The sequence below is a fragment of the Anser brachyrhynchus genome (genome assembly GCF_964034855.1).
Source record: "Anser brachyrhynchus genome assembly, chromosome: 14".
Classification (NCBI taxonomy): Eukaryota; Metazoa; Chordata; class Aves; order Anseriformes; family Anatidae; genus Anser; species Anser brachyrhynchus.
This window is the reverse complement of record NC_137709.1, coordinates 3,221,101-3,234,629: the sequence shown is the minus strand read 5'-3', so window position 1 is coordinate 3,234,629 and position 13,529 is coordinate 3,221,101. Positions and strand designations below refer to the sequence as shown.

Here is a 13,529-nt window from a genome sequence, read left to right as displayed (position 1 = left end):
GCCCCTTCCCACCCTACCTGCGGCACCGTTCTGGGCCCTGTTATCTCTCCCCCACCACCAACAGGAGCTTCCAGCAGCCCCAGACAGCACGTGGGCCAGTGGGATGCTCGAAGCCTGGCAGCCCATTTATCCTGAGCGAGAAATCCCCGCCTGTACTTCACCCGACCCCTTAACCTGCTCCACTCTTTTACCGCACCCGAAGCCAAAATGCCGTTTTAACGAGCGTACGGATGTCAAGGTGAGCAAGCGAATGTGCTATGTCAGAAGCAGGCGATGCTCCCCGAGCACGGTGCCTTTTTCTCCTGGAAATTACACAGATTCTAATTAGCCCCATTAAAAAGACAAAAAGGAAAAATAAAAGAAGGAGGAAGTTCACCATATAGAGAACAGAAGACACTCTGTACGTTCAAATCTAACTATATGTTCAAAATTAACTTTTAGAATGACTCGACTGTTGTCAAACTTGTATCGGATGACATTTTTGACAATTTCCCTGACTTACCCCCCGCTCAAGTTACCCCCCAGACAGCAGAAGTCAGCCCTGTCTCCTACAGACAGAATCCGCCTGCAGGCAGCGCAGTACCGTACCCACCTCAGCACGTCCCCCCCCTCCGTTCATTAACAGTTTTTTAATGGCTCAGTGTCCGCTAATTATTTCAACCATAACCCATACGAAATCAGTCTATTCCAGCTCCTAACGACCAGTTAAACTGCCATAAGGAGACATTTTGAGCGGCCGATTGCCGCGGGCACCGCGTTTCGGCGATTGCTCTGGCGGGGAGGCAGGGCACAGCCCCCGGCCAGGCCGACCACGCCGAGGCACGTGAAGCTCCCTGCACGTTGATCACAGACCCTTCAGGACGCCGCCGAGCTCTGCTGGGGCTCCGCTGCGCTTTAGTTCTCCAAAAGAAAAAGAAAAACTGCTGGTGGTAGTTGAGGAAAAGTTTGATTGCTTCTAGTCTCGGTCCCATCAGCCCCGAATCCCCCTGCTGCTGCGCCGTCACCGAGCGTGTGAACTTTTGACACGGCTGCTTTGCGAGATTTTCCCTCAACTTTGTTTACGAAGCCGCTGGTGCTTATGAAAGCAGGAGCCTCGCGCTGCTGCCGGGGCCAAGAAAAGCATTGGCAAGCGGTGTCCGAGTCCTCCGCTTCCACAGCCCGCTCCAAAGCCTCCGAAACCAGCGGGAAGAGCGGGGCCAGCCCCCGAGCGGCACCAGCACAGCCCCGGGTGCTGGGCACCGATCCCCCAGGCAGTAAGAGGCTGCTGCTGGAGCCAGGGATGGGGCTCAGCATCCCCGGGACTGTCCTGCAGGCACCGCCTGCTCCAGCCGTGTCCAGCCACGCGCGCATCCCCACCTGCAGGCACGAAACGCAGGTGGTGCATTAACCCCTCTCTCCACTCGCCCTATTTAAATACGCCCCGTTCGTTCCTAACTCCAGCCTGGAGCTGCTTGTGAAGGCAGCTGAGGGCTTTCAGAGGAGTCCGTGTATCATGTGCTGGCTTTTAAAGTGCACGCTGCTCCTGCCGTCACGGAGGACGATGTACCGCAAGAAGGAGACGCAGCGTCGCTTGGTGGAGTCCCTCGCTCTCGCTGTAATGCCACGCTGAGGTGGGGAGGCCTTTGCCAGCGCCAAGTTCCCCTGATGGAGTTTTCTCGTCTGGTAGCCAGGACGGTACTTTCACCGCGCCGAGCTGTGCAGCACCCGGTGTACTCACTGTGCCTCTTCTGGTCTAACAGCTAGGGGTACTTTAAAGCGTCGGGGAGATCCCTCTGTGCTGCTGCGTGCATGAACACCTCCGCAGGAAGGGGACAGCACCTGGCCGCCGCGGGGAGCCACGCTGGGGGCAGCCACGCGGCGGTGGCGCGAGCCACGGTCCCTGCCCGAGCCACGGCAGCAGCGGAGAGGATCGCAGCACCTGGGGAATAAAGCAAAGCGAACGCCGCCCGTCCTGCATTCCTCCTCCGACAGATGGCAAGCAGCAGTTGGCAGAAACCGTGCCCGAAATGCAAATGGAAAATCCTGAGGCAGCCGGGCTGACAGGGCAACGAAGCGAGGTACCTGGTCAGCGGCAGCCACCCAAGGGCCTTGCAGGAGCTGACGGGAAAAACCTAGGGCCCCATCCAGCCCCGGTGAGCACAGCACAGACCCGGTGTCTGCGGGGGGCAGGCAGGGCTCTGCCACGCGCAACAAAACGGTTCAAAAATGGGTGTACGAACCGCTGCGGGCCCCGAATCTGCTCCACCATCGATGGTGCCGCCTCGTCTCGCAGCACCTTCCACTCGAGGAATTCAAAACGCGCTGCCGATCTGCCAGGCAGGAGCAAATCCATTCCCAAACCCGACCCTGAGACGGTGAAAACTGCAGCAGAGATTGATGTGGGCTGTTAATTAGTCCTAAAGCACTCTTCCTGGGAAGAAGTAGCGGGATGATTTTATTTGCCAGTGAAATTCACACGCTGCTAACCGTGAAGCCCAACAGCTGTTTTAACAGCTTACAGCGGTGCTGTGCAGCAGTCTGGGGGCTGAAGTGGAAGGAAGTGGCTACTCCGACAGAACTGCAGGGGAAATTTAGGAAGGAAAAACTAATTACCCGTGCTGAAGCCCGGCCAAGCCATCAGACATGACACTTCTGCACCCTCACAAGAACTACCAGATGATTTTTAGTGACCACAGATGGTCTGGATCCCGGCGGTGCCTTTCAGCTGAAATACGCACTTCCAGCATCGGAAACACCCTGGGAGGACGCTGGGGCACCTCACGCTGGGGCAGAGGACGCTGGGGAGTGCACAGCGCACCCACGCTGCTCTTCCCTGCCCCGAAGTTTCGAGTTTTCGGAGCCGCGTGGGCCAGGAGCAGTGGCACGAGCAGCTCCGAGGGAGCTGATCACCAGCAGCGGAGTGGTGGAGGTCACCTCCCAGGGAATTTTCTCCGAAAAAAAAAGAAAGTTGGAAGATCGTGTCAGCAAAATATATGTCCTTTGGAGAAGACTGCCAGCAGCTAACAGAGACGTGGCGTTTTGTGCTGCGCTGGAAGGCGGCGGTAAGCTCCTGCACCAGGAGCCCGTTGCTTTTCCCAGCGAGGAGGGTGCTGGGTCCTCCTCGCCGCGGGCGCGTCGGGACTTGGGCTGCACAGGATCCGGCTCCTGGCACTCTCTCTTTCAGTTCAGCAATGCAAACAAGCAAATTCCTGCTGGATACTGAACGCTCTTTGGCATCTCCCGATGTCTGACCACAAGAACCACCATGAAGTCATTATTTCCCCTCGGAGGAGAAGGGAGAAGTGCGCGTTCAGGGCTGTATCGCCGCTGCCCAGCACAAGGGAGCACTGCCTTCATCACGGCTGCACCGGGTGACCACAGGTTCACAAAGACACAAGGGAAGTAACGATGTGCAAGCAGCAATGTCAGGGGCTTGGAGAGGTGCAGGGAGCCCTTCACGGGTTTGCTTTGGTGGTCAAATCCGGATGGGGACAAGTACCTTGATGCACGGATCCTTGGTGCCTGTGCAGAAACGCCTCATGTTTGTCTCTGCCCAAGTGACGGCTCCTCTGAAGCCGTGCTTTGTCCGTGAGCAGCCCTGTGCCTGTCGGGGTGACAGGCTCCTGCTCCTCCAGCTCGCCTCCCGGGGATCCCACCTCCCGTTTCAGCCAAGCCCAGCTCTGCCCGGCCACTGGGAAAAACCTGTCCTGGGAGCAGCGGCCGACCTTCCCCTGCCTGCGGGCACCTGGAGCATCAGCTCCTGCTGCCAAGAGCTAAGTGCTCTAACAGAAAACAACCCCCTCCTTTCAGAGCTGTGTCACGAACCTAAAACGCTGACAAAGGTAGTTAGATTACACCTGTATAAACAGGCACTAATCAGAAATATGCTCCATAAACATAAGCTCTCAAAACAGAGCTCTCTACCTCTGTGAGTATGGAGCCTGTTTATTTATCTATGGGCGAGCTCGCTGATTTACTCCTTAAATCCTCAAACAAAGGCACTGCCTGCTTCTTTTTTTTTCTCCCTTTTTCCCTTGAAGCAAAACCATCCTGAGAGCACTGGTGTGACACTGGCGGACACTCTGGGGACAACCTCACGAAGGCTTATAAACTGCTAGCTGCCGGCACGCCGGGCAATAAAGCTCCCGTTCCGTTTCAGGTGACCTTTAACGCAAAGCCATTCAGTCCCAGGCACCGCGCCGCTAACGTGTGATGCTGCTGCTGAGAGGATGAAGCCTTGGAGAAGCTGAATTCTCTTTGATGCTGCCAAGCCTGTTTGCCTCCTCTCCTTGCCCTTCCGTTCTTTGAAAGCAGTTGCTGCTATGACACAGTATCTCCATCTGGCAGGGTGAATAAGCAGATCCACCCAGAACCATCAAAAAAGAAGTGAGTCAACGCTGGAGATTTAAAGAAGTATTGCGAGGCTTCATTTCGAGCTAGGGGGATTGCTTTTAAAGAGCTCCCTTTAAAGCATGAAACCTGAGGCAGGAGCACCAACAGCGGAGCCTGCAGACCTGCTCCTATCACCCTCCTGCCACCAGCCGGCTGCTCTGGTCCCCAGTTCACTGCCCCAAGTCCCCACCCCTGCAGTGCAGCTCCCAGCGCTGTACAGGAGCTGGTTAGCCGGGATTGGTACGCATCCAAAACTTTCTCCCAATTTTTCAAAGCTTAATGGCTATTCCATGCCCCCTCTGCATGCCAAGACTGCTTCCACGTCTGGGCTGCCAACGAAAGCAGAGGCACCGGCACCGCACAGCTGCAGGTCCCCAGCCCGTCCCCAGGGACTGCCCGGGGCAGGGTGCAGCAGGGAGTTTGCTGAGTGACCCAGCAAAGCTCCCCACGTGCTCCTGCACCAAGTGTGCTGCGTTTGGAACTGGAGCTTCTGCTCCCGCTCCCTTTTGTGGCCCTGAAAGCTCTTCCCTGCTTTGTAGCAGGCGAGTGCGGAGCGCCTTGCTTTTAGTCTCACATGCGAAAGCCTCGCCCCCTCGCCAGCACGCTGCTGCCGGGGGAAGAGCAGGAAATCAGATGTCTGCGGTGGTTTGCTTAGGTGTGGCAAAACAGGGGAACATGTGGGAATGTAATATGCACTAAATACTCTATTTTGCAAGCTGGTAAGCCTGGGGGGGGGTTGCCTGAACCTGGGGCTTCCTGATGTCCCCCACACCGACCTTCCTGATGTCCCCCTCACATCCAGCCCCACTGGCTGGGGAAATGCCGGGGCTTTAAATCTCCTGAGTATTGCAGGTTCCTGGCAGCTGTGCCAAGCCCTTCCACTGGAAGTTCCTGACTTCAAACCAAGGTCGCCTGTAGTCCCGGTAATTAGTGTCACTACAGCAACATCGCCGTGTTATGCAAAGAAAGTTCATCTGGATTCCTGGCGCTCAGTGTATGAAATGGCTGCAAACAACACCTGATGATGTCTGATCAGTGCTCACGCTCCCTGTTAGGTCTGTTCCTAGGACTCAGAGCAGGAACACAACCTCGGCTGGATCTCGTCCACCAACAGCTCGTGGATCTCTGGTGGCCACTAAAGGCACAGGGTCTGGGTTTCCTCGGGGCCGACTCACGTACCTGAATACAGGTCCCAGTGCACTCCTTGCAGAGGCTGCAGGACAGAGCCCATCTGCTTGCTGGGATATGGGAGATCTTCGTAATGGGTTCCATTTTTTCAGGACATCCAATGCTAACCTGGTCACGGAAGAGAAGGCAGAGTCAATACCTGTTGCTATCCCAGCTCTCCTGTAGGGGATATTCCTGGCAGTCAGAATGAGGGGTGGATTTTGCAGGCTGGGGGAAAAAAACACACAAATATGGAGGAAATGGAAGGAAACATGCTGGTGTTTCCTCTGAACTGATGTTGCTGTGTATCTCAGACAGGCAGAGGCGATCTGCGTTATCCTGCCCAGGGAGGTTGGTCCCATGGGTGCCCCTCAGCCCTGGCTGGGTGCTGAGGCCCCTCTGCTCTGCTGCAGCGCTGGGCTCCGAGGATGCTGGGGAGCAGCACGATGCTCTGGCCTTTCTCTTGTACCCACCCGCTTGCCAATCTGAGCTTGTATTTTCTCTTTACTGTCATTCTGGCTGCTGGTAAGTCCTCACCTCCCCAGTGTTCCTCTTTGCACTTCACACCACCAGAGGATAAAGCGACACTTCACAAATTGTTCCAACGTCACCTCTCCTTGGGGAGCACGGGTGCTCCCTGCGAGCAGGGCAGCAGCTCGCACCCCGCAGAGTCCTCCCTTAATGGGCTGCAGCCTGGCTGCTAATTAAACACAGCCAGGTGACCGACGGGCAGCGTGCCTCTGACCCCAGCAGGGCTCGGTGAGCCGAAGTGCGATTGCTATTCACATCACCCACGGATATTCTGGGCTCAGACCTGGCAGACGGCTCCGTGCCCAGTGGTGTTTCAAGAGGAGGCTGGAAAACCCCTTACTTACTTCAGGTATCCATAAGGCACAGCTAACGTGGACCCATTTTGTCCCGCTCCGAGTGGGCTTCAGCGCTCCCCCTCTCTTGGGGCACAGCAGACACTTGGGCTGCACGCCAAGGGCGCAGGTGCGGCACAGCCAGCTGCCGATGGGGACCTTCAGGATGCCGTAGCACGCCTGCACGGACGGAGGGAAGTTGGTTAGTATGACCGTCCCGGGCCGAGCATCCTCCTCCTGCAGCACGGAGGGACCTGCTCCTTCCCCTGGACATTTTTAACTACCGCTGGCTTATTGCCGTGGCAGCTGGGCGTCTAGTAACGGAAAGCAGACACGAAGCAGCTCCACAATCAAAGCAGCCAGTCTAAATTCTTCCTTCCTTGCTACCTTCCTTATTGTCCCACGGATACTCATGCCGTATCAATATGTCCCGGGCTTTAATTAAATGCTAAGTACACAAACGTGCTTTGTGTCCTGCCAAGCAGCAGCGGCGCCGGCAAACGGGGGGGGGGGGGGGGGCAAACGGGCTGCAATCAGCTGCAGAGCCTGCGAGGGCAGCTCCACAGGACGGAAATCCGCCCACCCGTTTCGTGCACGTTTCTGAACGCCATCCAAAATCGTGGTGATTCACGGTCCTGCCAGCCCGGGCGCGATTTGGTCCGGTGACCCAGGGACACGAGGTCTGCGTTAGCAGCTCCCCGTGCGCACGAGATGGGCAGCGAGAATCTAAGAGCAGCCCAAGCGGGAGCAGCCTTGCCTCTAAATGACCCATCCTGCGTGGCACGGGGGGGTGAATGCTGTGGGAAAACCTCGTGGGGAGATGAGGGCTGCGAAGCCACAGACCCGAGATTGAGAAAGATGGCCACGCTGGTTAAAAACCCAGCACAGCCCAAAAGGGAAGCGAAAATAACTGCGTAAAGGGAAGAAGGGGAAACTGACAGTAATGAATATAAATCAGAAGGGAGGGGCATTAAAGGATGGGTAAAGCCAAAGGACACGAGGCCAAATCGATGGCCAAGAGAGTGGGAGGCAGAAGGGAACAAAAGGACTCTGACAGTGCCCTGGTTGCCTGCGGAGCCACCAGACCTGCTGCGATAACGCAGAGCACAGACCAGCCAAAGGGCTTAATAAAAATTTCCCTTCCCTGCTTGGGGAAGAGCCAAATGATAAGCTGTGTCGTGTACTGACGATGATAAAATACCTTCCACTTCAGCAGTAACTTACAACTGTATTAAACAGCTACCACTAAAACTAGACAGTCTTTAGCCGGCAGGTCCCCATAACTTTCACTTAAAGAGTTTTAAAAGAGCGGCAGGCAACTGCTGCCTTGGCCACGAACGCAGGGCTGCTGGAAGTCTCACAGCACCGAGTGTTTCTGAGAGCAGAGGAGAAGCTCGTGCCTCTGTCACTATTTTAGGAGGCGATGTAATTAGTTCTGGACGTGGCCGCTCTGATGCCCGTCCAGAAGGCAGCAAACAGGCAGTGCCGATAGGGACCCTCACCACTCCACTGCGCTGGCTGTGAGCTCCTTCCCACACTTGTCAGCTCCACTTTTGGAAGTCTACCCTAAAAAAGAGCAGCTTTTGGTCCCGCTGCTGCAGGGCACCGTCACCCCATTTCTGCCCGTGCTGCTGGCAGGGATGGCGCAGAGGGGCGCGGGGAGGTTTGTGAGCGTGGGAAAAGCGCCTGCTCGGTCATCGTGGCGAAGAAAGGACTTCATAACATGACTTTAGCTTTCCCCAAAACATAAATGGACTCCAAAAGTAGTGACTTCCAAGGGAAGAAGTCACTTTGTGAACAGATTATTGGGAAAATGAAGAATTAAAGGAGGTACAATGATTGCTGCAGGTCTACACGGTTCACAGAGACTTAACTGTGTGTTTCACAGCACCTCCAAATCGGACAGATAAATCATCCCTGCAACAGATTTCTACAAAACACCTGAACTGGCTCCAGACAAAACCAGCCCGGTAAGTATTCCTAGGAGAATAATAACGCGGCAGACCGATCCCAAAACACAAGGGTTAGCAGGAACTATCCCCAGGTATGCACCTCTAGCAGAGTCTTGGCTCTCTGTTATTTACCCACGCTCTCTGTTATTTAACCCATTTAAATAAATATTATTTATTTATTTATTTATTTTTTACGCTGGGCGGGAAGCCCAACGGCCGGGGAGGACGCAGAGTGGAGCTGTCAGGTCGGGACCTGTCGCGGGGAGGGCGCAGCCGTGGCCCCACGCCAGGGAAGGGGAATTTGGTGAGCGCTGCGGGGCCGGGCTGGAGCTGGATCACTTCCACGCTCGACACAAGCGCGACATTTCCACCCTGAGAGCAATGAACCAGAGCAATTTAGCAGCGGGGGGGGGGGGGGGGGGGGGGGGGGGAAGATTCCTCCTCCCTGGAAATTTTTAAATGAAGGTTGCATGTGTTTTCTACAAGATGCGCTTCGTAGGAATTAATTAATAGCATGTCTCAGGGCTTGCGTTATGCAGATGAGATGATCGCGGCGATCCCTTCCAGCACCGTAACCCCAGCACGTGTGTCTGAGCAGCCCTTCCTCTCATCTGAGGCTCTGGAATTTGCGGCTTTGAGTGTAAAGCAGGGCACAGACGGGATCCTCGGCAGCTTATGGGCAGACAGTGGGCTTTGGACCTGACCGTGCTGCCCGAAAACAGGGGAAAATCTCCCGTTTCTTTCAGCAGCTGTTAAATCTAGAAACAAAACACCCCAACCCCCCCAAAAACCATCCCCAAATTATCCTGGTATTTTGTGGAATCTGATTCACTGATGGAAACCATTCAAAACACCCACCTCCCTCAACTATACATATCTCCAGCGCTCTCCCACCTCCAGGAAATGCTGATGGAAAAGCTGCCCAAAGGATGAGCAAATAGAGGAAAAAAAGAAAAAAGGGAAAAAAAACCACAACAAAAAACCAAAGACCCTTCACAGAGAGGAGATGGAAGAGGAGCTCTGCTCCGGGCTCCCCAAGCCCCGGGGCTGATGCTGGCACCCGAGGGCCCTGTTCCTGCGCTCCCCATGGGAGCACACCCAGCAAAGCCTCCCCGGAGCCACGCGGGACCCCGCAGATGGGGATGCTCTGCAGTCTGCCCAGCTCCTCCTGGTGAATGCTTCCCCTCTCCCAGTGCACACGGAGCCCACAGACACTGCTGCCTACTGCTGCTCTTCTCCCTTCCCTCCAGCAAGGGCTCGAAGCATTTACACTCAATTCTAAAAATAAAATATTTGCCTCCAGGCAGCGAAACGAAATGAAACCCTGCACTCATACGGCAGGGAGGCTGGGACAGGAGCCCTGCGATGCGAGACAACGCCAGTGGAGCTGGAAGGTCCTTCTGCCTGACATCATGCTGCAGTCAGTGCCGTGGAGGAGAGCCAGCGGGGCTCTGCGCCCGTGCTGCTCACCCCAGGTTGCTGAATTGCTCACGGGTGCAGCTTGGTGCAGGCAAGGAAAAAAAGTGCATGAATGGAAGGGGAGGCGTAATGAAATCACAGGGATGAGGGAATAAGGAGCAGGGGGCACACCAAGCTCGCAGGAAGCCCCGGGAGGTGTTTCTCAACGTGCTGCTCACCTGGTGCACGCAGACGTTGCACTTGTCGCAGAACACCATCTCGTTGCCGTCCTCCCCCTCTGGCGAGCGGCACACGTCGCACACCACGTCCTCGTCGTACTCGATGCCCAGGCCCTCCTCCGTCTCGATGGCGATGTTCATGTTCTCGTAGCACATGGTCTCCAGCTCCTCCAGCACTCTCTCCAGGGTGATCTCATCCAGCTCGGGCTTTTCTGCAAGGCACAAGGCAGAGAAGGACGGGGATGCGGCGCCCTGCGACCGCCCGGAGCGTTTTTGCAGGGGCTGCGCTGCACACGGGAGGCATCTGAGCCTTCAGCTCGAACCAGAACTCCGAATCCACGGCAGTGATAAGATCTGCGATTCAGAAAACGGCCGCTTCTAACTCGGGATACAGTTTATGTTTCATAGACAGTAACGAAATATCGCTGCTGGCTGAGAGGAACGAAATCCATTCAGCTGAACCAATGCGGATAATTAGGTCTGACAGCTTAAATGTTCAAGGAGACAAGTTTTGCAGAGATGCTTTCTGCAGCGAGGGCTCAGACAAGCTTTGGCAACACAAAGTCAATGCTTTAATTGTGAAGACTGTGAAAATTGACCCTTACAAGGCCAATTGAATGGAACTGTAAAACTGAAGCCAAAGGCTGGAGCTGAGGACAAACAAGAGGTCCAGCAGCACCAGGTCAGACCCGGGGCAGGGGCTCTGACCTGCTGTGCTGTTTTATTCCCCCTGTACCGGGACCTTTAGTGGAAGCAAGCGAAAGCCGTGCAATCCTCACGCTTTGTGTGTACCTATAACAAGGGCCAGGGTGCTCCAGGACCCCCCCGGCAGCAAGGGCTCCGTGGGCAGGGTTTGTGGCATCCTGTACCCAGCCCTACGTCTGCGCAGCGTCCAGCAGGGTCACGCTGCACCACCGCCACACGTCACTGTCCTGTGACCTGCTACCTGTCTTCTTGTAAGGCTACGGGAGGCAACGTCTCGGTTACAGAGCAGGAAAGAAAGGCTTGAGGACGTAGTGGTGTTAGGCAGTTATTAACCGGGTGTCGGAGGAGCCACTCACCTCGCTGGGCTCAGGCAGAGCCGCAGCGTGAGGGCTGCGTCCTGGGGCAAGCTCCCCTGCGGGATGAGGCCACGGAGCTGCTCCTTTCCCCGCTGGCCACCAACCCGCCAAAAAATCTCTGTCAAGGGGGAAAGGGACCCGCAGGCGAGACCGGCAAGCAAGCACACCGTTTGTCTGCCTGTTTCAGATCTTCCCCAATGTTTCGCCTTGGCAGGGTTTCCCTTGGCTTGACAAGTCTCTGCAAACACCTAGCCTGGCATTCACATGTCTGTGTCGAGCCTGAGATCCCATCTCGGGCAGAAAACGCTGCTCCCTATCGCAGCCCTTTCAAGCGCCGGGGCTGCCGTGCCACAACACGCCGAGCGGCCCGGCCGTGCCTGTTTTAGGAGCCACGAGCCCCAGCCCCCCGAGCGGCACGCGGTGCCCAGGGCTCCCAGAGGAGCTGGAGCAGAGCGTGGAGCTGCACCGGGACGCCAGCACCATGGCTTTTGCCTCGATGGTGTCCGTTTATAAACTCGCCACCGTGATGCCCGTGCTGTAGGCGAAACGCAAGCCTTCCTCTTCTACCCTAACGTGACTTTAAGCATACAACTCTCGGCCAGCGTTTCAAACCCTGGTATTACATATCCATCAAATCTACTATTTCACATCCCGTTCCTTCCAGTATTTCAGGCTCTGGTGGAAAGGACTAACCCCACAGACACCAGCCTCCCCCCTGCACAGCTCCCATCCCGCATCAGGTGCAAAGAAGCCGCATTCGAGCACGGTGCGAAATCATCAGCGGCGTCGGACGGAAGGCGGCTTGCGGGCAATGTACTCGCTACGCCGCTACATGGAGAAATATAGATCCCTGCCTCCTCTCGCTCACACGCTCTCACACTCCGTTTAGATGTAATTACATTAGGAATTCGTTTGCCAAGCGCCATTCAGGATACCTCGGAGCTTATTGAATTGACAATTGCACTTGATGGGAACGAAGCGATTAATCGCTTATGAAACACTAAACAATGGGGCCTGAGGGTGAAGTTCTTTTTCCATTTGAGCTCCGTTTATCTCTTTCTGCATCATATAAAGTTACTGCTATTAAACTCCATTCATAAAATTGTCATTTTTTTGGCTGACAAAACACTATCCGTATTGATTGTGGCCAGCCAAATGGCAAAACCAAAAAATACTCCATCAAAACACTCCCCCGTGCTGTACCCAACTATCTTCCCTGGGAACGAGGGGCAAAGACTCAGACTCAGACCTTGGCTACACCGTGTAACTCCAGCTGAACAAGACCAAGGATTAAGCCCCAGGTCACAACCGTGTCCTTGAGACCAAAACCAGGACTGTGCACTTGAAAGGCTGACCAAGAGAAAGGCGTCTGCACTTGGCTAAGGTACGGCAGGGTCTCGTATAAAAGGGGGGGAGAAAAACAAAGCTTTTAGGGGCCTCCGCAGAAGAAGGGCAATGTCACTGCTGATTTCTCACAGTTTCTGTCTGGAGGGACGTGGCTAGAGGTGAGGATTTCACCTCTCACCGCTATGATCGCGATGTGGAGCCATGCTCACGGCACCAGCAGAACAGAGGGCTCCACGTCCCAGCGCCCCTTCCAGGAGGCCTCCCAGGCTCTTCTCCCACCAACACTGACCCATTAACGATGACTGGTTTCCGTGTGGATCCCTGCAGAACCCCTCTGTGCCCATCACAGACCACGTTTCATAGGAACAACTCTGATTTGGGGATGTGGCCGTGAAGCTCACCGAAGCCACAGGTCTTCCAGGCCGCACCCGCTCCCAGCCCCTAGCGGTTCAGTACAGGTGGCAGAGGGACAGACCAGGCTGCTGAAACGCACCCAACAGAGGTGGCATCCAGTGTAAGAGAGGAAGACGGAGCTCTTGGAAGGTATTTATGAAGTTGGGGCTCTCAGGCTCCAGGGTATGAGGCACGGAAATAGGAATTTTGTTCATTATCCCCTTCCAAACCTCAAGGATGAGCCTCTTTTCATCCTCTCCCCCAGCATGTGATGCTCCCTCCTGGCTCCTGCTGCCTCACCCACCTCCTGAGGTCCCCGGGGATCAGCATCAGCCCCAGGAGGACACCAACCACCCCAGGACCACCTCCCCACGCCCCGCAGGGAGGCCCAGCACCCAGCGGAGCCTCCCCGGGATCCCTCCCTCACCGCCGAGCAGGGCGCAGCCCGGCCCAGCCGAGCATCCCCAGGCACACTCCTTCACACAACGCCGTCCTCCGGTATAATTATTTCTGCAATACAGTAATTTATGTGGCATGAAGGAGCAATATTCTCCCGCTAAATGAATTCTCAGCTACTCTTTATCCTGGTTTGAGCCCACTCAGTGCAAGGAGAAAAAATAGCTGGAGAGCCACCTTTCACAAAGCAGAGACCTATTTCTGACTAAACTGCACTCCACTGAAATCAATTTACTGAAACAATAAATCCTTTTAGCCTGTGGAGTATACCTGGAGATAAAA

The 13,529-nt window shown here is 55.5% G+C and overlaps 1 protein-coding gene across 4 annotated transcripts in view; it reads right to left on the bottom strand.

Moving 5' to 3' along the window:
• Positions 1 to 13,529, bottom strand: part of JADE2 (jade family PHD finger 2) — a gene marked incomplete at its 5' end in the record, with an annotated part of 68,637 nt that overhangs the window by 15,607 nt on the left and 39,501 nt on the right. For all 4 annotated transcript variants that reach the window (XM_080555478.1, XM_080555479.1, XM_080555477.1 and 1 more), the window contains 3 exons: positions 5,551 to 5,667; positions 6,414 to 6,581; positions 9,991 to 10,202. In XM_080555478.1, the coding sequence (XP_080411604.1) occupies positions 5,551 to 5,667; positions 6,414 to 6,581; positions 9,991 to 10,202 (497 nt within the window). The remainder of the gene's footprint in view (positions 1 to 5,550; positions 5,668 to 6,413; positions 6,582 to 9,990; positions 10,203 to 13,529) is intronic.